The 23574-nt window shown below is 43.1% G+C and overlaps 1 protein-coding gene across 1 annotated transcript in view; it reads right to left on the reverse strand.

Annotated features, from left to right (window-relative positions):
* Positions 1–20303, reverse strand: part of DNM3 (dynamin 3) — a 172855-nt gene extending 152552 nt beyond the window's left edge. Inside the window, exons 1-2 of the mRNA XM_050977156.1 lie at positions 20124–20303; positions 3290–3363 (exon numbers count right to left, since the gene is read on the reverse strand). Of these exons, the coding sequence (XP_050833113.1) occupies positions 3290–3363; positions 20124–20269 (220 nt within the window). The 5' untranslated portion in view covers positions 20270–20303. The remainder of the gene's footprint in view (positions 1–3289; positions 3364–20123) is intronic.
* Between the last annotated feature and the right edge of the window lie 3271 nt (positions 20304–23574).

Genomic DNA, 23574 nt, shown 5'->3' on the forward strand with positions numbered 1-23574 from the left:
ACAAATACCAGGATTTATACAGCAGGCAATGGATTCTTAACAAAGAGAAGACCTACTACAAAGGCTTCACATATTTTTGTTGGCACTGCTGTTCAAAAACAATGTCCTACCTAATCTCTCAGAATCTAGTCATTATCTCACCTGCAGAGGCAGAAGAAAGCACAGCAAGAAGAACAGATTGCCTAAGGTTATACAGAATGTGTGGCAGCAGAAAGAAAAAAAATAAACCACAAATAAAACCCACAAAACAAAAAACCAACAGAAACAACAACCCATCTCTCAAGACCTCAGAAATTTCAAATCATTACCTTCTAAAGCTTACTCAGCAGCACCACTTAAAATATCTATTAACCCCAACAAAAACTATTTAGTCTTATTGCTGTGTTAGATAAAAAAAACACCAAGCTAAGAACTACACTAAAAGTTGTGAAACAAAAACTTAGGATGTTGAAGAAATAAGTTTTAATGTGAAAAATAAGGAGCACCAACTCAAAGGAAGAAAAACCCACCAGCTCACAAGCACACTCAAAATTCTCATCTCAGGTCATCTGTGCACCAACACTTGCATCTTAAAGACACACAATTTCTCATATTATCAGACCCAGAGAAAAATGCTCAAAACTATTAAAGACTGGCTTGTTACTTGCAATATTAAATTAAAAACTTTGTATTTGCCTTCAGTATTTCAGCAGAGTACAAATTTGCATGAATGTGGAATGCAAATGCCATAAAGCCATTTAGGAATTGTACTGGTACCACCAAAACATGTTAGTGACTAAAGGAGGCCAAGAGGTCACTGTGAAATAGCTTTGTGCAAACTACACAGAATTTTTAAAATAGGTATACAAAATTCTAAAAAACCACCCCATATATGTTCCACATCTCTCATGAGATGCATTTCTTACTATGGGATCGTTTAATGTTACCCCTGCAAGGGTAACACCTCTTTACCCAGATGTGCCAGATCTCTCAGATGCTGGAGGATCCCTGGTAACCCCTCCCAACCAATTCCTGCACCTTCCATGTCTGTCCCAATAATGGATGGGCAAAGCTTTCTCTGATGTGCACAAATGCCTCCTCTGCTAATTTTCATCTTTTAGTGCAGTGACTCAAATGAAGATTTAACCTCCTTTGTCAATCAAGTTCACATTCCAAAACTTCTCTCAGACACTTCCAAAATGTTGCTGAAGTATCTTGTAGTCATCTGTGCATGCCTGCATAGGAAATGCCCCCTCTCTCCCAAGGAATACTCCAAGATTAAGAACAGTTACTTTTAAGACTGAAGAAAAATTCTAGGATTAAAAATTAGTTTTGTTTACTACAGCAACAAAAAGCTGATACAGCCCTCTAATTATTCTGTAACATTTTGGATAATTATGGGCTTCATAGAAATCAGCCCAGCATCTGCTTCCTGTAAAAGAACACTGTGCTTCTCTAAGCAGTTTTCTTTATTTTCTTTTCTTAAAATTAGTTCACAAAGATAAAGGTGACTTTAAAGATAAAGTTACTTGGAATTTCACCATCAAAAATAACAACAGTGGAACAAAGTTTAAAGAAAGTAACAAAATAATTAAAGCTTGCATTTTAAAGGTCTTGGCATTTAATCCCTAACAAGAACTACACAGCATTTCCCAAAGGGAGAAATAAACCTTGACATCCAGGAAACATAAAATTAGGCTAAAACTCAGTTTTCCTGAATTGTTCAAGTTTTTTGTTGTGTTATTTAAGCTATAATGAAGAACGAATTTTCAGCAGAGAAGGTACCTGTAGAAAACCTAGAGGCCTACCTAAAGGCAGTAATACTTTGGGAACATATTAATGAGGAAAACCAGACAGAGAAAAACCCTAAACCAAGAGACAGCAATTATTTTACAAAAGAAGTCAACACAGAGCAGGCAGGGTAAGTTTAGGATGGGTGCCAATGAATAAGTATTTAACCACTTGAGGTCAGATATAAGACAGGTCCCCTCAGTTCAGCCTTTTTGAAAGGATTCAAAAAGCTCAAAGCTTTTGTTTCTTCTGCTCTTGCATGGAGCTGGAAAAGTCAGATGAAGACTCTCCACAGCTAAGTCATATTCATGCATTTCTGCTTCATCTGTCACAGGCCAAAAGCCAGATCTGCAGAAAAGGCAAGAGTTCATTCCTCCAACTAAAATAAATGTTAATATATACCACATATAAAGCACAATAAGTGTATGACACACTTGACAATCCCAAAATTTCTAAGCTGAGCATGCAGAAATACTGAATTACACTCTTTTTCCTTTCTCTTCCACAGTGTAAACACCATGGAAAATTTTATAGAGGCACTGAAAGCATGATGGCATTTTAAAAGCAATAATTTAGAAAACACCCTGAAGCCCAAGCAGACTGCAGTCTACCTTCCTGTTGAACAATGTGAAGACCTTCAGGAAAGAAATACACACAAAAACTTAAATACATCTCACACACAGGGACAGACTAAAGTTTTACAGGCAGCTATAATTTTGTTTTTTCCCCAGTTTCATCATGGTACATAACTCAAAGACCATTTTTTGGTTTCAGTGCTGGTTTGGATGTTATTTCGTTTCTTTTTTTACTGTTTTGAGCAGAAGCAAATAGCAAACCAGGGATTTTTGTTGCTTACATTGGTTTAGCAGTAACAACACCAAAGACTGGAATGATGGTAAACCATAACTGCTTTTAGCTATGCCAGGGAACTGAGCTACACCACAGCAGATCAAGTGCCCTGTGGAAGAGTACAGAGTGGTGAATTCTCATGAAAGATCTCAATATGTCCCATAGCTCAGTGGTACACCCAAAAATATTTATATTTTTGACCAGACAAATACACAGAACCCTTGTTTTCCACCAATCCACCTCCTGCTCTACCTAGTGCAGTGAGCCCAACCAAAAAAGACAAGTTCTGAAAACAGCCTGTGTGGAATCAAATCTGTGTGCACTGGAGCAGGAGTTAAAGGTAGAAGGGCAGCAATTTTGGTGTGTTAACTAATACAACTGCAAAGCTCAACAAGAAATGAATAAATCAAAGCTAATTTCCAAAGCATATTGCATGTAATGATGTGGATTCAATTCACCATGTGCTCCATTAGACATTATCATTTTCCCACAATGGGAAATGTGAGGAGTTGGCCCTGGGCCTACAATTTTGGAGCAGCAGCCCTTTGTTCCAGATAGTCTGGTGGCATCTTCCTTCACACTGCTCATGTCTTCTTAGAGAAGTTTTTTCTCCTGCTGAAGTACATCAGCACTTGGTCCAGGCATTGACCCAAAAAGAGGAAGAGATTACCTGTTTTGGCAGTGATGAGCTGCAGGACCAATGGTCGTCTTGTCACAATTCCAGAACCTCGTGGAAGAAAATCCCTAGAAACATTAAAAAATAGTTACTAGCCAGAAGTAATGTGCAGTTACATAAGATACTGGACTAATTTGGAACCTCCTCTGCATTAAAACTGAAAGGTGGTGTAGATAGATTTAGAGCAAATACTCTTATAAAGTAGGGCTGTTAATTTTGGTTGAAGATAATAGTCAATCATTACATATGAGACAAATGTGTATTAAAGCTAAATTATTGTCTCAGGGCATTCCCAAGCCTCTTCAAGACCATCACATATAACACCTCACTTTGCACAGTAACACTACATGAAGCCATGCCCAGATTTACCCAAATGATTCTGTCATCACTGCACACCTAATCTGAAGAGGATCTGAACACAGGAATACGCACCACACTAAAGCTCTGCACAAACCAAACTGGCAGCACTCTGCACTGCTCTTTCACATACTCAACTTCTGCAGGTAAAATCCCCAAATAACTTTTCCACCAACACATCTGCCCAAAAGTTTCTCAGTGAAGGCAGAACACTAGAGGCGCTGTGGGACAGAGGGAGAGACTGTCCTTGGACCAGAAAGGAAGCAAGAAAACAAACCCACCAGCTCTATCATATCATTATGCATGCCCATGGGCCTTTCCATGCCTCTAAAGACAGGGAGACTCCTTATACAACTGGAAAGAAACCCAAAGCAAAATAACACATTTTTCTCAGGGTCTTTCCCAGCTGCCAGATCTATTAAAAATTTAAAAACTATGAGATAAGATTCAGTGGGAGACTCTGAAAAGTGTTCCCTTCAAATAAGCATTTTCAGAGGAACAAAATTCAGGGGTAAACTGAGTTGCACAATGAGTGTAAGCTCATCAAAACCCCCTCGTTTTTCCTGTCTCGCAAGGGATGTTGAATCACTTTCCTGCCTGCCTTAGCAGCACTTCTAACTCACCTCTCTGGCTCAGGTGAAAAGCAGTGCAGCAAAGGCTTAGGGCAGGAATTTTCAGTCCAGGGGCAGAGCTGATCTGGGTGACTCTTGTTATACACCTGAGTGCCTGTACAAAGGTGAGGCAGGAATGTGCAATGTCTTTGGGAGGGATGGGGAGAAGGACAAGAGCCAAAGGAAAAAAGCACAGCCCTGCCAGCCCTTTAGACACAACTGCTCAGACAGGTCTGCTCCAGCCACTTGGGAAATCACCTCCTGCCTACAAAAACCACTGAGGATCTTCACACTGACCTTGCACTACTTAATGGAAGCCTGACTTTCACAGCTCCTTTAAAGGCCACGCACAAACCTGCATGGTTTAAAACAGGCCTTGAGGGTACATCTATGAAAAACAAACCACCCAATATCCAGGATATTATTTGTGCAAATCAGAGGATGTTAGGTCTGAGCAGTCCCAGGCCGAGACAGGCTCAGGAACACAAAAGTGAACCTCTTTCCACAAGCACCAACAAGGTGACAAAGCTTCAGCAGAGAAGAAAGACAGCAACTCTACCTGTGATAGGAGACCTGAAGGATTCCCTCCTAACATCTAGACATAAAAAAATAAAAGTAACATATGCAAGCAGTTCTAAGGTTCTGAGGAACAAGACCACCAGTCCCGTGCCCCACACCACTTTAGAACTCCCAGCATTTTGAATGAAACAGTGTTAATTTGTAGCTAAATTATGTTTCCCTTTCTCAGTACCTGTTAATGTGTGTTTACTGTGGGATTAGTCTGCAAACCAAAGCATACCAGAAAGGGGAGGCTGTTCAAACACAAACTCGCTCATTAACCTCCCTACTCAAACTCAGACCTGCAGGCAGAAGTACAATTAATTAGGAATTCAAGTAATCTCTAAAGCAAAGATACTGCAAAAACATCAGGTGTACTGATTTAAATCTGCTGTGATGCTTTATAACACTTGAGACAGCAACAGCATAGAGGAATTAGCTTAGAGAGATGCCAAAGGCCTTCAGATAGGTCTCTATCATAATTTCAGTATCTACTAATGGAGAGAAAGCTGCCCCTCAATGAACATCTACTGATATTTTCTCATGGGGAAACAGAAAATAGTAACGGGAACATGGTCATACTTCATGCACTGAAATGAAGGCAGCCAGGAGGCAGCAAATTAAGATTACAGTTTCATACATTGGTTTTCAAGCACTTAATATCTGTTTTTAAAAGATATATATATATTTCCCCTCCCCCCATCAAGAAGCTAAAATGAATTGCCACTCAGGACAAAGTGGTCACCTAAACCAGTGTCCTCTACAGTACCACAGGAGACAAGAAAATCCTTTTGGAGAGTCAAAGGCTGAAAAGATTTATTGATTTTCTGCTTCAGACTGAGCACATTCAGCGATAAAGAACACTGCATTAATGCAGCTCCCCATGTACACAATGCTCACCTTTCCTCAACAGCAAAATTACAAAGAAAGGTTAAGACAACAATTTTTCTTCAGAACATGCTCTTAATATGCCCAAAAGTGATGGCATTCTTTACCCCTGTCCAATGAGCTGAACTATTTTCTGTTCAAGCAAACATCAGCAGAGAGAGGTTCCTACTTGATGAGAGGGAGAGCTGTGTTGATCACATAACCAACTCAACAGTGCAGCAGCAGGACAAAAAGCTTCTGCTACAAATGCACATTTTGAAGAGGGAAGAAGTCAAAGAATGAGGGCAATGGGCTTCACAGGGAGAGTTCAGAAGAAAATTCTCCCCCACCATTAAAGCACTGAATGGGTGTTTTACCTCTCTGAAAGAGACACTGACGTCAATCTGCCCACAGGGATAGGGTTTTTTTTAACATTTGAAATTTCAGCTACAAGGCAACGACACCTGTGTGCATTCTCTGTACAGCTCAAATCAGAGGTTACAAATAAATACAAAAACTCTACTTACAGGGAAAAAAAAGACAATTTTTTAAACACACACAGAAACCTAAGTCAAATCTGAAACATAGCTTGCACATCTTTAGGAAAAGCAACGCAGTACCACATAGTAGGCAATCAGATTAAATGCTGCACAACTGCTTCTGCAGAAATGCCTACTCTGACATCCACAGGACAGGATGCAGCTCCTCTTCCCCTTGGCACAGAAAGCATTCTCTAAAGGGTTTTTTAGGGGTGCTGAACGTAACAGCTCTGTATTAGAAATGGTCCCACAACTTATACAAGTAACAGCAGCAAGAAATACAACAGGAGTGAACAGAGCCAAGTCTCAAAGGCTCCTTCTGACCAAAAGGACAATGCCCTTCCAGGCCCTGATGGCACACCCTAACATTATTCTAAGGACAGACTTGAGACACCTGCTATCCACACCTTTTGGTTAGCACATACACATTTGTTCAGTGAGAGCTGGGATAAAACATTCACATCAGAGTTGAAGCAGCTGCAAAGAAATCCATCTAGGTAAATATTCATGCCTGAGAATTTGTGCTCAAAGACAAGAACAAGGGGGAGAAAAGGCTGTTTCCTGGGGTGGGGCAGTGAGTCTGGGATCACTGTGTGCACAACTGCAGGGCCATTTAACAATGAGGAGGTGCAGGAAAGAAGAAATACATTGGGAATGAAAGCCCTGCTCCTTTAAGAGACATTCATCCTGCATTAAGATTCCAACTACTTTTACATCTTCACTCTCAGAGCATTCTCAGCACAAAGCACTGAGCTGACAGCAGCTGTACCAGCTCAGCAGCAGTGACAGGACAGCCCATCAGCAAGGCCTGGCCAGGGCTGAATTTATCAAATGCAAAGAGGAGGCAAACAGCCAGATCTGCCAGGACAGCCCTTCAGGATCTTATCAATCTTAGAATGCACTCGTTGTTAGAATATTGTTAAATACTTTCAAGAGCAAAATATGTTCAGGACTAAAAAAATTTTCTCCTATAAAAATACTCATGTCTTTCCATTTATTAATTTAATTTCATTTATTCTTTATTTAATTTAATATTATTTATATTATATATTACTGCATAACATAAGCTGTGTTGTCTTCTCTAGCACTGCTCATTTCCAGTATCAGAGATCTGGACAAGTGTATCTACTAAGTTTGGTGTCTACTGTTTGCTTAATGCATAAAGGAACATAGAGTAGCTTGAATTTGACTTGCTAAAAGCCAGGTCGCAAACTTATGCCACAGGATGGTGAAACAAGTTGGCCATAGCAACACTTCAGCAGTTTATAATAACAAGCCAGTTTGGGCTTTAAGGTGAAAAAGTAATTGGAATACTCATTCATTGAAGAGCCATGTGGAAGAGATGGAAATTTCAGGAAGGGCAGAAACTGCAGGGAAATGCTGAAAAGCAAACTAGACAGGGGCTCCTCAGTGAGGTGGTCTCATCATAATGCAGGACTGCAGCTTACACAGGAAAACACATCAAACAAATAAACATAATGTGTTTCAGGGAGATTTCCAGGGAGAGTCTCCATTTAGGAGATCTTTAGCACACTAACAATATTTATTATGCTTAAAAAAAAAAAGACAAGACAAAATAAAACAGAAGAATCCCCAGTTTGTGTGAAAAGTGATGATGCATCACTGTTTGAAACTTATTGTAGTTTCAAAATAATAACTTACATTTGCTTTTCTTTGGTCAGTATCACACAGGATAAATGGCAACTAATTTACATCAATACCAATATAATTAATTTATACAATACATAGGGAGAATCCAGGAAATCAAATAACCAAGAAAAAAGTCAATGATTACACAGTAACTGCATTAATTAAAGAGCTATGAAGAATTCTAATTGATAGTGATGAATTGTAAAAAAAATCAGAATTGCCTCCAAAGAAAAAGCCTCCACATTTCTCACAAAGCACAGAAACGTGCCAGGCTCAGAACAAGAGCCTGAGTTTTCTTACAAGAAGCAGAAATGCCCCATCTCTTTCATTGTGCCAGACAACATAATCAATGGCACAAGAGCTCTCCCACTAACACAAAGTCCATCCCAAGACCCTAAACCACCCCCAAATGCACAAAGGCCCTGATCCATCAGCAGCTAATAAAACAACAGTGCATTGGGAACACTCCCCACAGGCTTTTATTCACAAGTTTTGCCAAGGAATGCAACACAGCTTTAATTGCATAGGAAGCAATCATGCCCAAAGTCAAAAATTTTCCCAGGCCTTTTTCCAGCAGTGTTTATTGTTTTACACAACTCCAGCCTGGCACACCAGGAGCACCTCTGGCCCATATTAGCAGCTGAATGACCATGCCTTGTGCAAGAGACCATACAGTTTCACAGGAACACTGACACATGTCCATACAGCATCTCCAAGTGCTGTGGAAAACACACAGAGGTACTCAAAAAGCTTTCATTTTTCTTCTATTTCTCATAGTTAGCCTCAAAGCAAAGTGCCGAAAAGCTCCAGAAACAGGAAAAAGCATGGCCCAGTGTAAGCCTGAGGATGGGAGGCATTAAACATTTCTAACTACTTTCATCAGGTTTTAAAAACCCATAAACCACACCCAGGTAACTTGCAACTGGAGAACCCTTAATGCTAAAAATAAACATCTGCAGAACTATTTTGCAGATATGCTCATTCTATCTCACCTGCTCCTGTGCTCACTAATCCCACAAAGGATCCAGCAGCAGATCTTTCACTCACTTTTAATTCATTACAAAGCAAGGTACGTCCAAGAGATAGGAAATGTACTTTGCATTTACACAGAGGCCTTCCTAGGAATTATGTCCATGAGGTTTGTCATCACCAGCACAAGACACACTACCCTTCAAGTGCCAGCACGAAGATAACCCCAGGACACGTTCTCAAGAAGGCTCAAAAGGCACTGCCTCAGGTGCGCTTTGCTGTTCTCAACCCTGTGCCTTTTTAATTCAGTAACACAGTAGTGTTTCTACAGGACACTGAAATTTGGCCATGTACGTTGTTCCTCCTCAGCTCCAAGTGCAGAGACCAGTTCTCACTGTCAGTCATCACTTGATCCCTCACCTCCTTTCATTAGTTACAGTAGAGTAAATGGGTTTATGTTTGGCACAATGTCTGTCAATCAAGGGTCTCCCACAGCTTTGTTCAATGGCCTAGCATAATGGGCCTTACAGGAAGATGTACAAGACAATTAATCTGCTTTATTGCAGACCATGATACCTATCTTAATTAGGCCTACCAGGCATGCTAAAAGCATTTTAGAGCCTGTGGATTTTTTGTGATCTCAGATGTATCAGCTCCTGAAGCTCTGTACTGATCTTTGCAATGTTTTTTGGAAACCACACAGCATAGATGGCTGGTGCTTAGTTCATGTTTGGTCTCAGTTTGCAGAGATCATTCTTTCAAGGTAAATCTTCCTTCTACTGACAGATAGTTTTAATTAACCTGCTCAATCAAGCACAGTAACTACACATTCAGCCCATGCAGTGTGTACAGGGCTTTAGGGGCAAATAAACAGAGTATCCAGACACCTTAGGGCGGTCAACTCCTCCTCCTCTCAAGCAGGGTACATAAACTTGGTGGTTTTGAGAAGCCATTTTCCAATCCATCAATGTCTTTCACCACCACTGCTGAACTACTGGACCTCAACAGAAAAGCAGACACCCCAATTATCCTATCCATCACTTTCAAGTAAGAACACAGCTTGAATTAAGAAAAATAAAAAATAGAGCATTGAAAATCATACACAGCACTAGAGCTAGCAGCCTAAAATGTCTCTTTGGGTCCCTTTTCCCTCCACTCCTTTATGGAATTGAGACCAACTAAAAAAAACCCCAGAAGGCAATGTTAAAAAAAAAAGTCTACTCAAAAAGACCCAGCTGTGGGAATATGAGAGTGTTGATTCTAAATGTGACAAAAAAGGTATTTTTGAAAAGCCCTTGAAAAACTGGCAAGGGATTCCAGTCACACTAACTGGGGACCTCCATTAACACGTATATTCAATGCCAGTACTTAGGCACCACTCAGGTGAGAAAGCAAAGCTTGAGATTTCCTCTTCATGCAGAAGACTGGGGAGAGAGCAGGCTCAGAAATCCCTGCCATTGTACTTCTCTTGGATCTGGAAGATGCTTTCTGCAAGTAGTAGCAGCATTTCTGCCCAACAAGATGACAGAAGTTATTAATCTCCCCCACTAGACATCACAGGGCTATGAGAAAATCAGTGCCAAAAATTACTCTGGTCCCAATGGTAAAGTCTTCCATTAAACAAAATTGGAATCAAGAGGTTCTCCAAAGTAGGGGACATTTGAACTCAAGTCTAGGAAGGCACAGACCTTCCTAGACCAATCTAATGCTGTATTTTGATAGCAGTGACAGTGCCTCACATCACATTTCCACACAGAAAAAGACAAGACTGTTCACTGGCTCAAGGAAAGAAAATGCAGGTCCTTCCTAGGACTCAAGAAAATGTCTTTCACATGATAGAAATTTTTAAATCTCAGCAATGCCTACAGGACTGTAAACTTGCTGTACACAGGCAGGAGAACCTGCCAGGCAAAAGCCCAGGGTGTGAGATGAAGAGTGCTTTGTTTGCAGTGCCTGTGTTGTGCTGGGCTCGCTGGCTGAACAGAGGGGGAAGCTGCCAATGTGCAGGCTCGTGGGCAAGGCACGGTATGCACGATGCATCTGTCCTCCCTGGCAGGCAGCCAGCCCTCTGCTGCATCATCCTCCTTCCATGGGTGAAAATACCCTTTTTCCTCTGTCCCTTTTAAGATTTTACAAAAGCTTCTGCTATTTCCTGCCCAACGGTGCTCTCCGTCAATTCCAAGCGGCTGTGGAAGGGGGAGAAAGGAAGCACAAAACACAAAGGAAGCCCAACAATTCCCAGAATTTTGGTGTCAAAAAGAATAAAGGAGACTTTGCTGAACAACTTCTTCTCCTTAATCAGATATGTTTGCTTTAAGGAAAGGACTCATTTGCATAGGATGTTGATGCATAAAAGCCCATCCATTCTCAGGATGAATACTAATGCAGCAAGATTCTGTATCTCAACACAAGAAACAAACAACAAAAATTCTTTACTCACTTTAAATTGTTGTCAGTGCTCTAAATAGACTTTGGCTGTTTAGGGTTTTTTTTTTCAATCACTTCCAGCTGCTAAATGCAATTAACAATGTTTCTTCAGAAAGATTTGAGTAAGAAGTTTTCCTCCATAATATAATCAGAGATAAAAATATGAGTGCAAGGATCAGAAGGAAAACAACACGTCCCAACAAACCAGGGATATCAGCTACATGAAGCTAATTACTACAGAAATACTTGCATTTAGCAAATAATTCACCTCTTGATACTCTGTCAAGACAAATCTTTTAGATATTGTGAATTCCAAAAACCCAGAAAAAAAACAATCTGCTGCTCTTCCTCCCAGATCCCACTGTCCTGAGCTGGGATCCATCAATACAGACTTTTTAAACAGCAGCACAGTATACAGTCAGCTGTGACACAAAATTCAAGGACTTTTCAGAAGCATTGTGAAAATACATTTCTCTTTTGTAGCAGACAAGGTGTCAGACTATACAATTACCTTTTTTGATACATTTTTGATATATGTTTTGGTACAGTACAAGCCATTTCAGATCATTTTGCAGAGCTGGAATGTAACTGGATTCAATTCCTGTACTCCCTCTGGAATATATACACAGTGGGAACTGCAGTATAAAGAGCATGAATTTATCGACAGGAAGACAGCTACAGAAGGAAGGGGGAAAGGAGATTGTTTCCAAAACAAGTGATCTAAGTTTCTCAAACAGCTTCTCTTCTCCAGCTTTTTTATCCTTTTCTACCTGCCCATTTATCCTTCTCTGAGCCTGTGGTATGTGCAGATTAATATATTGTCCAGGACAATGTAAAGTCTGTTTAGCTCAACAGTGAAATTTAATACCAGCCATGATCTCCCATCTCTCTGCTCACCAGAAACTTAATTATTACCCCAAGAAAAACTTATATTAGAAGTCTGACCCAAAGAGTGTTTTGTGCTGCTACTTCCCAGAACACTACCAAAGTCATTCGGCTGCAAGTCTCAGTCCAGACTCCTGAGCTTCTCAGCCTCTTTCGCAGATCTGACAGACATTGAGGACCTTCTGCCAACGTTTGTTTAGCACCTGAACAAATAAGCAGGTGAGCACACAAGGGCACAACACTGTCTCTGATGTATTATGCCAAAATACCTTCAGCAGCTTCCAGCTTGGCTGATGAGCAGGGCTGGAAGAGAGCCCATTTCTCCCCCTGACATGCAGCAGAGAGTAGAGATGCCTCCCTCCCAGTGGTTCTCATCCTTGCCGTGCAGAGCCCAGGTGAGTTACAGACAGGCAGCTTCAGAGCATCCTCTAGAGCTGAGCACCACTGAATATGCAGTGCACAGAGTAAACAAGGGGCCAAGTGCCCAAGGTGACTCTGGCTTTGATGATCTCATCTGTGAGGGCTGAAATCTGTATTACAGCAGAGTGCATCTCCTGCACACCTGAGCAAAGAAATCAGGTACTGAATTAAAAGTCTAACTTCAACACACAAATTATAAAAGCTGACATTATCAGGAGACACTTGGGTTGAAAACCTCTTATCTCCAGCTACAGTCTCCTTTACATCCCAGAGGCTATCACAGACAACAGTGCTTGGCAGCACATCAAAGCCCAGCACCCAGTTAAATGGGATTTTGCTCCTCTCTAGTTCAATAGTGCTGCCTTGTTCATCTCCATGCAACTAACTGAAGAAAAGGATGCAAGGTCACAGTTAAATAATGCTCATTTCCTGCTCTCATCATATTTACACTGCAGGTTTACACTGCAGACACACAGCATTAAAGGGATCCTCAATAGGCCGTTACACACGAGCACAGCAAATAGGAAATTCACAGACTTCTATATTGACTGTTGACGTTTAAACCCCCACCAAAACAGTAATAAAAAGCTAAACACCAGAAAAAGCTAAAGAGTCTCTCCCCCTCAAGCCTGCAATCTAGGCAGTTTTGAGAAACCCATAAATACTTGGAGGAGCATCATCAATTTGCTCAGTGATCAACTGAGGGAAGGCAAACCACAAGTATGATCTCTCTCTCAATGACTAAACTATTACTGGTGCCTTTTTGGGATGAGCAAACACTGGCACATCTCAGCTGTGCAAAGCAGAATCCAAGGGTCAGTTTTGGTTCCACACAAATCTAAATCAGACACCACTCAAGAGAAATGCATAACAGCAAGTTTTAGACAACAATCACAGTTATCCCACACTGATTTTAAGATATGCTACAATCTTCCTTTACAGGTAGAAGCAAGTTAAAAATAAAGGAATAGAAATCTATATTCTACATACAGGTAAGGCATGTGTGGATACACATGCAGGTAATATTTAAAAAGCTGTTTGAGGTCACACAGTAAAGAGTGGCAGAGAGCAGTGTCCACACTTCTGTGTCTTTGCTGCAATCTACAGCAGCATCACTCCTGATGTTTACTGGTGAATGTCCAAACAATCCCATTGCTAACATCTATTTATCTAAACTGGAAATCCTTGTTTGCTACTTCATCTACACAGGAAAGTGACATAAGCTTGAAACGTCAGCAGCAATGCCCATCAAGAAACAGCAAGACAACAAAGGTGTTGGTTATTTGTTGATTTCAACACTACAAAATCCCAAGTGTGGGCTCCTTCCTGAAGGCAGTGAGTAACAGGATTTATAATATTATACAAGAGTCTAGAGTGAGACAAACTGTGAAACTTTCAGAAGTTAAAAACCAGGGTAGTCTGGATAAAGTGAAGTAGACTCCTATGTGGGGCAGCAGCTCTCCGGCCGCAGAGAGCAGGCACAGACTTTCCCAGATATTTTCCTGAGGAAGGCTGTGAGAAGCTCAGAGAAAAGAATGAGAAACAAATCTTATCTCCATTTGCTGCACCTATTCTTGTGTACATGTGGAAAGTGTTATGGAGATTTGTTTACCAAAGGGTGTTTTCTTAATTGGACACTGGATGGTGTTTTGGATGGATTGATCAATTAGGTCAGAGCTGTCTCAGACTGTCTGTAAGGGTTACGAGCTTCTTAATAAGTATAGTATAATATATGATACAGAGAATAAAGCAACTGATCAGCCTTCAACAATTATGGAGTCAATGCTAATTATTACCTGGCAGGGAGCCTGCAGCGACATCTATGGTCTGAAAAAAAGAAAAAACCCAACTCACAAGCCTCTCCTGAGATGACTGCTCTCCTTTAAAAACCATCAGAGGAGTGCAGCCACCTGCAGTACCTTGATGGATTGAACTCCCACTAACAACTGCCACTGAATCTGCAGCACTGATTTCTCACAAGGCACTCGAGACCAGATTTGGTTTTTTTAACATTGCTTTTTGCAGGGTTTTGAAGTTTTTCTGAAGTCTAGAGCACAGACTTCAAATACTACACTTGTGTTCGCTAAATGCTATGATACCCTGGTCGTACACAGCATGCTGAAGTTATAGTAAGACTATGTATTCTCACAGGTACACTTCACAAAAGTGAAGTGTTACTTATTGATTTAGCATCTCTGAACTGCCTGATATGCTGAACTTCAATGCCACAGTAAAGGTCAGAGCTCCCTACACTGTACCTGCCTCGTGGCAGAGTACAGCTTTTCTTAATTGGCAAAACATACATGCCAAAAATAAAAGAGACAAATCCTCAAAGTAGTTTTAGAGGAAAAAATTACCTGTGGGGTGGTGCTGAAAAAACAGCATATTTGTTTGCATGTCTGTTTTTTAATACACATTTCCTTTACTTTGTATATATCAATTCTCAAGACTTGAAGGAAAAAAAAAGAACTTTAAGTTGACAATTGAGTTACATTTAAGGACAAAACCAGGCCATCTATATCCCATCTAAAGAGTCAGTTTGTTCTTCAATGTATAAATGCAAAACCTTATTCAGGGAAGAAACCCAAATGAGCCACTGTCTCATTTGCTGCTGTTTCTAATAAATGAACTACCCGGAACATCCTTGCTTTCATTGCACCAGAGTATTTTGATAACTAGGCTAATATACTCAATAGTGTACTCCAAGCTGTACTATGCCTTAATTAGTCAGGAAAAGGAGTGGCTGACTCTCATTTCCAGAAGATCCTTAAGATTAAAAAAGAGTACACAGCACCACATCTCAGTTTGTATTCAGCTTGACTGCTTAGCTTTTTCCTGCCTGTTTCACAAAAGAGGAGATTTTCTGTCAAAAAGTTTTTCTGTCAATGCCTAGTAACTAAGAGAATAAAATACCTGCACCAATCTTAATACATCTCCCCCAGGAAGCATCAATCTAAATATGTGTCTACATTATTCAGAGAAATTTTCTGCTCTAGCAGCCAGAATTAAAGTCCCTTCTCTTCTCCTAATGACTCAACGCAGTCTTTTCACAACCGCCATCTCAAGCAGAACAGAATGAACTGAGCACACGAGGAACAGTAATTTCAAAAAGAAATAATCACTACATATGTCATAATAAATAGCTCTACTTACATGCAGTGGCCTTAAGATTGTCAAAAGCATCTCAGATCAAAAAGCTGTAAAGCTGAATTACACAATCAGACCTCGGGCTCTTAAAATGAAAGTGCCTGTTTCATGATGACTGACAGGCTTACAATCAGGAGTTCACATCTCTTATAAAACAATTATTTGGCCTCATGCAGTTTGTATTATATTAAGCAGGAAGGGAAGCAAAGAGCTTTCAAGTTGGAAACCTAATTATTAATTTCTTGCTATTTTTAAGAGTAAAACAAGGTTCTGATTTCTGCAGAAGGAGGCCCTGACATGGTAGCTTGCTGTCTGTGTCTTCAGTTATCTGAAAAACCCATTTGGCCCTAGATGAAATAATAGAAAGTGCTTTCTCTCCAAATGCAGTTTACAGGGATTGCTTCCTGTCAGTAGTTTTCTTTTAAGTAACCTAATTATTATCAAAAGCCAGTTTGAAAAGCACAAACAACATACAGGCTCCTGGCCCTGAACTGCTCAGGAGCACAGCAATAAGAGAGGCTAAGTGCCTCTCCCACTGGCAATCTGCTGGCATTTGTTGTTTGACTTTCCTTTGTGCTTTTGAATCCCTCTCCAACCAACCCCTACCAGAAGGCTGCATCAAATCCTTTGCTTCAATGCTGGCTCAACATTTTCTGGGCACATTTACTCCTGTTACAAAGGGAAGCAGAAGGAGGTAGGAAGAACATTTGCTCTTCTGACAACTTCATTTCCTCAAACACACACCATGAGCTCCAACTATGAACACATGAAGGGCTAACCCGAAAATGGAAATGACTGCTGTCCTCAGGTGCTCTCCAGAATCTCTGTTTATATCTAAATGTAACCAGAATCCTGAGAGAAAAACCTTCACACACAGTCCTTGACTACCAAAAGAAACTGTCTCCCTACACACAGAGGAGCAGTATGCAAAGAGGAGACTCTCCACATTCCTCAGGGGATGCTAATCCAAATAGCAACAGCAATGGACACTTTGGGAGATTTGACACATTGATTCCAGCTTAGCTCAAAGCCAGCCTACAACGAGACAAGTAGTTCTGGGTGTCCCACAATTCCTGCAGAATCCATCCTCACTCACCACCACCATCTATGCAAAACACATGTGAGCTAATCCAAACATATTCCCTGCCTGCTGCTAGTCATTAAGGATCCTGTGTGCACCTGAACAGGCCTTGCTGCTACCCTGGAGGCAGTGATGAATGTGTGTCATTCATTCAGCAGGACCTGGCTCCCACTCCCAGGCCACCTGCAGCCCACACAACTGTGGCACACCAGATTCCTCACAACCCTTCTGAAAAGTGATGGCAGTGCATAAAAGAGGCGGTGGATAACCCTGCATAGCCCAACACGCTCCCTAGGAGCCAGAAAGAAGCCCTAACTCTTGATACCACCTGCAAGTCAGAAAACAGTTTCTACTGTCCAAGTACAAAAAAAAAGTAACCTTTGCACAACTAGAGGTCTTGTGGAAGACTGAAACACCCACAGTGCTATAGTGGCTACAGAGAGCAGGGAATAACAACCTGATCCTAGAGTTAAAAGCACCTTGCCAACTGTACCACAGCTCCACTGACAATTCATGTTAGCAACCAGCAGCATGGTTGTAGCAACACCTATGGAGGATATCGTGCCTTCCTCAGACCAATTACAGCTACTCCTGAAGAAAAGAGATCTTCAATATCTGAAGGCAAAGAGTTCAAAATCTACTAACGATAAAAACTCATGTGGTTAAAAAAAAAAAAAAAAAAAAGAAAGAAAACCAAAATGAAACCAACAAAACACACAAAAAAAAAAAAAAAAAAAAAGCCACAAACCAAGGCAAATCAGAAAAACTAAACAAAAGCCATGAGAACTAATGGTCAAACTTCAGAGCAACGCAAGGATTGTTTTATTTTCATGTCAATTTCAAAGCTGTGCTACTATTAGGTAAAGCTGGCTCTGTGGTTCCCAGAGGTCATGCAATATACGAGTAACAAAGAGAAATGAGGGCAGCATGGCTCTACAGGGAGATTTTCTACCTCGACAAGCCATATTAAGACAGATGTGGATGAAACAAACTTGTCTGCAGAGAGCAGCTGCATTATCCCATAAAAACAGGAATATCCTATGGCTTACTAAAAAGAGACACAGGCCATTTATCTGCTGATAAAACAAGCAAAATCCTCTTCTGAGCTCATGGATATTTATTAATCTGGTTCTGGGGGTTCATGTAGAGGGTGATCTTGTCCCCCAGTGAGTTGCAGCTGGGTCAGTTGCTGAAGATTGGAGGTGGGCCTGATCTTAACAGGCCACACCTGCAATCAATAAGAACTGGTGCTATATAAGAGTAAGGAAAGAGGCGTGAGGAGAGTCAGATTACTGCAAGGACCTGGAGAAGTCAGTGTGTAGAGGAGCTGCCTGTATCAAGAAGGTATGAAGCTCTGATAATACGAAATCCTCGTACTATGATGATGATAGAACCTACATTATCTAAGACAACAGGTTCACAACCAAGTGTTTACAGCTTAGCCAGGGCACATCTGCTGACCACACATACTCAGTCTGAAGGAAAGGCACGAGCAAAATATCCCTGCTCAAGTCTTGTGGAATAGGTTTGAAACAATGCAGTTTAATGTCATTTTTGCAACAGGCTCTAAGGTTGCAAGTAGGGAGGTACTACAGATCAGTTCATGCTGAATCTCGAGAAGTTACTGCATAAAACAACGATGTGGAACTCTGAAACCTGGCTGAAAGAATCCAGATTCCAAATCCCATGTGACAGAGACATTCTGGTGTTTCATAGCAGCCTGTAATCTCTTCTCTGAAGAGACTGTCTTGAAGTGTCTGCAGGCTGCACAGTGAATAACTACACGAGTAAAAAAAGTTACTGCCCTTAGCTCTCCTTCCTAATTCCTCCTAGAAGTGCCCACACCTCACTCGTGCACTGGTTCCAGCCTCTTGGCCAAACAGGCCAAATCAGCACAAACTGCTCGTTTTCACCTTTTCCTCCAGCCAGACACATCCCGGCGGCTCAAAAGAACAGCTCCACCTGCGGATCAGATGGAGCAGATCCCTCGGGCAGCCAAGCAGTGACGAGCATCTGGGAGCAGCATGATCTTCCACCGGCACAGCTGGATCCAGAGACCGACATCAACCCACCTCACTCAGCCCCGACCCCAGGGACTAAAATAGCCTCACTGACAAGAAAAATGAAGGTGCTTTTTCCCTCAGCACATGTGCTTTGCACAGCTTTGTGGACACATAGCTCAAAAAGTTAGAAAGTTACCAAAATACTTTTTAAAGACTTGTTTAAGGAGAACAGTAATAATTTGATAGCCAATTGTGCTTTCTGAAGATCTCATTTATGTTTTACAAACTGGAGAGATTTGCCAGTACTGTCAACACCAGTAGCTAGCTACAGTCTTCAAGGAGAAAAAGGAAGACCTGACATTTAACACAGACAGTTCTGAAGGAGAGATGAAGAACCACTATACAGTATTTTTGTACCGGGTATCAAGAGCTATTGCAGCCTGGCACACGGCCAGGTTGTGGAGTGCCACAGCCTTTAATATTACCTTCGGTGAAGATCTCTGCACATCAAAGACCCCAATCACCGACACGCAATAGTATTTCGACCCTATAATCCGAATCCGGTCTAGAATCGCAGCTCGGCTGCGGGAGCACCACCTCCCTCCGGGAGCCCGCAGCTATTTGAGGCAAACGCAGCAGGAACTTAATCAAACAGCACGTGAAGCCCATGTTTACCTCGGGACGCCTCCATTGGCACAGCCTGGCCGTCAAAAAGCACCGCCTGAATCGTGAGGCTTCCCCTTTTCCTGACAGTGATGCGCATGTTGGACTTGACGATCTTGGAGGTCTTTTCCAACCCTAATGACGCCGTGATTCGAATACCCACGGGCGCGTCGGGACAGTGCGAATTCATACGCGATGGGATGGGAGGAATGAGGCGCCCGGAGCCAGCACGCCACCGAAATTAGGGTTTGGGGCTTTAAACGCCTCGTTCCTCTCAGGCAGCGGTCACCCCCACACACACACGCACGGAGCGGGCACACGAACGCGCTCGCACCGGAGCCGCGGCGGCTTCCCCGCAGCGCGCACATCGCATCACGGGCGCTGCCGGGCCAGGGCCCGCCTCGCCACCCCCGAGGCAGCGCGGGGGGAGGGACACCGAGCATCCTCGGTGGGGACCGAGCACCCGCGGTGGGCTCGGAGCCGCGAACTGTCCCCCAAAAACCCCTCCTCGTCCATCCCCGCCCGACACCCGCGGGCGCACCCCCCGCCTTGGCCGCTCTGAGGGGGGGCGCGCGCCGCGGCCGTTGGGAACAGCACGCGCCGCGGGCCGTGTAGGGGGGGCGCGGGGGTGCCGTGCCCGCCGCCCCTCACCTGGAGACGCAGTTCTCCAGCACGGAGCTCTTGCCGGCGCTCTGCCCGCCAACCACCGCGATCTGCGGCAGGTCGAGCAGGCAGTTCTGGCCCAGCGCCGCGAAGGCATCCTGCAGCCGGTTAACGAGCGGGATGAGCCCCTCCATCCCGCCGCCGCTGCCGCCTCCTCAGCCCGCCGCCGGTGACAGGTAACGGCCGGCTCACTGCGCATGCGCCCCTCCCTCCGCGGGCCCGGGGGCGGGGCCTCCGCGGGGCGGCCACGCCCCCTTCGGTGCGGGTCCCGGTGCCGGTCGCACGATTTTCCCACGATTATCCCGCGATTGTCCCACGATTGTCCCAAAATCCGTTTATCCCCTCGTTATGCCAAAGGCCCATCCACTCTTAGAGTCAAGGGGTTGGATTTATTTGTAGTTCTGCGCAGAAAGATGGCTGGGTGGCAAATCCACAAAGCCAGCACGACATCTGTCAGAAGTTTTCCCTTTTTGTGGTTTTTAACAAACCAAGGCGTTGATGTTAATTGGCTACAACTTATCTAGTTCGCTTATTAATTAGTGTTCTGTCTTCTGTTTAGTAATGATCCTCTTGCTTCCAGTTAATTAATCTGCATGCTCAGTCTTTCTCTTAAAGTAGTGGGCTTTTTGGTTCAGTGGTCACAATTTTCCCCTGCTAGAATTACCTCTTACCCAGTCAGAGCTGATTTCAGCACAGTTGCTCAGTTGTTTTTATTAGTTTCTTCCTTATCTTGGGTGTTCTGCCAAATAGCCTTGTACCCCTAAATTCTGCATTCTTTGTGTCAGCTAAGAGTGGTACACCCTTCTTCCCTTTGGTAACCTCCCCCTAGGTTGAGATAACTGAAACATGTCGAGCCATAAACCTTAACAAGGCAATTCTATCGGCAAGTAATTTGTCTTTCTACCATCTGGACATCACTTAGACCTTGCTTGTTAGGGATTGCTTTTTTACAGATTGCCCAGAGAGGCTGTGGAGTCTCCCTCGCTGGAGATATCCCAGAGCCAACTGGACACAATCCTGTGCCTCTGCTCTGGGATGACCCTGCTTGAACTGGGAGATTGGACCAGATGATGCCCCACCGTTCTCCCTGACAACCTGACCCATTCTGTGATTCTGTTTGTTATGAATGAATACTCCAATTTCATAATTAAGGAAATTTATTAAATTATCAAAGTATAAATTTGGAAAAAGCCACATGCGAGCCGACTCTGAGCCAGGTGATCAGAGTCAGGGAGACTCAGGATTTGCTATCTATCACACCAAAGTCCCTGTGGGTCTCCAAAATGTCATTTTAAGGGGTCCATTTTATACAGTCTTTTGGCCTCTGGAAGGGGTCCTTCTTTAGCATATTTTAGCATATTATCATAGTTTTTCTGTCTCGCTGCCACGTTTCCTGGAACTGGTGGATAATTCCTGGAATCCTGTCGGGTGAAAACTTCCTGACATAAACTTCTGATGATGTCTGTCAAATGCCTCCTGCTGGGGTCTTGTCAGACGGAAAGAAATCCCTTGAAATATACATCCCGAGAGACAGTGCCCTCCTGGTGTTTGAATCTCCATTCTTTACTTGTCCGACACTGGCTTGGTACACAATGCTGTGGTTTTAATTTCCTTTAGCAGGAATTATTGTGTAACATATATCACATGTTCCTGCCCGAGGACAAGGCCACCACAGTGCTGGAGCACAGTTTAGCCAGGTTTGTGTGTCTCGGAATTCAAGACATCCCTCTTGCTGTCCTGCATTGCCAGGACCCCTGCCAGGGGGCTCAGAGACCCTGGCACACAGCCCCAGACACCTGTGACTTTGATTATGACCCATGGAAAAAGTTACCAACCTTATATGAGGATCTGCAAGCCACAAAAGTCTAAATAGAATAATTATTTTGTCATGGGATGAAAAATAGATTTTTGGGGTTTTTAGAATGGGGGTTCAGGAGGCAAGATGGAGGAATCTGGGCATGTCCAGCCTTTCTCCTTCTTGGTCTCCACCTTCTGCTGTGATGTTGGCACTTTTAGATTGGTTTAGAGCAGAAGCTCACTGTCCAACGTGGGTGATAGGTAGTGGGAAGGTATTGTACATGTAGTTTTTAGTATAAAAAGATAACACTGCCCTGGGGCAAGAAGAGTGCCTCTGTCTGTCCTGCTGAGCAGACCTCAGCAGGCCAGGAGAAAGAATTTTATAGATAAGAAACAATAAAAAACCTTGAGACTGAGAACTGAAGAGTTCTGACTCCTTCTTCGACCAGTGGGCTGGGAAAAGTGACTTTGTGACACATCTGGGGGTCATTGTGAGCAGATAAAGCCCCGAGATGTGCGCTGGCCATGAGAGCAGCACGCTGCCCTTCTCCCCTGGGAGCCCCAGCTGGACACTGGGAAGGGCTGTGCGATGCCCAGGCACAGGCAGGAGCCCTGCCAGGCTCGGGCACGTTCCGAGGAGGAGGAGCCGGAGCCGCCAGGGCGGGCAGCAGGTGATGCTCAGGAGCGGGCTGGGAAGTGACATCGAGCTACAAGCCGTGTCACTGCAGCGGGTTCAATGAAAAATGCAGGCTGAGGCTGAGCTAAAAGCTCGGGCACACAACAGAGATGAGATTTGGCTGCGATTACTGGCAGCAGTCACATCATGAAAATAGGCAAAAGGCAGGCTTTGGAGCCGTGCAGTGATAAAAGTTCCCCTCTCTATTGGAGCAGCACTGGCCTCGCTCAGCGGGAAAAGCAAAACAAAAGGAACTGTGAACATCCTGCAGGCTGATGGGGACTAACGGTCTGGATTATCAAAACTTCTTGGCCAGAGCTCTCAATAAGAATGAAAAATTACTGTTCAGCAGACAGACCAATAACTCTAGAAACAAGGGATTTGAATTGGCACGAGGTGGAGATGGCTTCTCCTCCCTCGCCTCTGCAGTTAGATCACAGCCTCTGGGAAAAGCCTTGCCATCATTTCTGTCTACTTGGAAGCCTGGGAGTTATTGACATAATTATGCCAATTAGCAGCATGATTATTTCTTTCCCCACTCCTGGGTGAGCGAGCTGTGCCAGCACTGGAGAGGCTGCCTGGCCTTCCTCCAGCTCGAGGGTTTCTTTGGAGGCTGGAAGTTGGGAAGAGCATTATGAGTGTCCAGAGCACTTTGTGCTGCCCCCATGAAATAAATAAGATCTGTAGAAGAGCAGCCTGGCCATAGGATTGCACAGGAGACAAATGAAGATTGAGAAAGGCACGATGAGCAGCACCATGCACACCTTCAAATTGATCATCCAGGGAACTGTCCTTTCTGTGAGGGCTTTAAATAACAGCTTTGTCTGCTTCCACAATTAAAATAAAATAAATTATTTTAGGAAACAACAAATTTAGGAAAGCAAACTAAGATTAGGAAAAATTTGAGTTATTCCCCCAAGTCTGGGAAGTTTCCAAACCAAATTTTTTGTCTGGTGGAGCAGAGTT

Source organism: Serinus canaria, chromosome 8, assembly GCF_022539315.1.
Source record: "Serinus canaria isolate serCan28SL12 chromosome 8, serCan2020, whole genome shotgun sequence".
In the NCBI taxonomy this organism is placed as follows: domain Eukaryota; kingdom Metazoa; phylum Chordata; class Aves; order Passeriformes; family Fringillidae; genus Serinus; species Serinus canaria.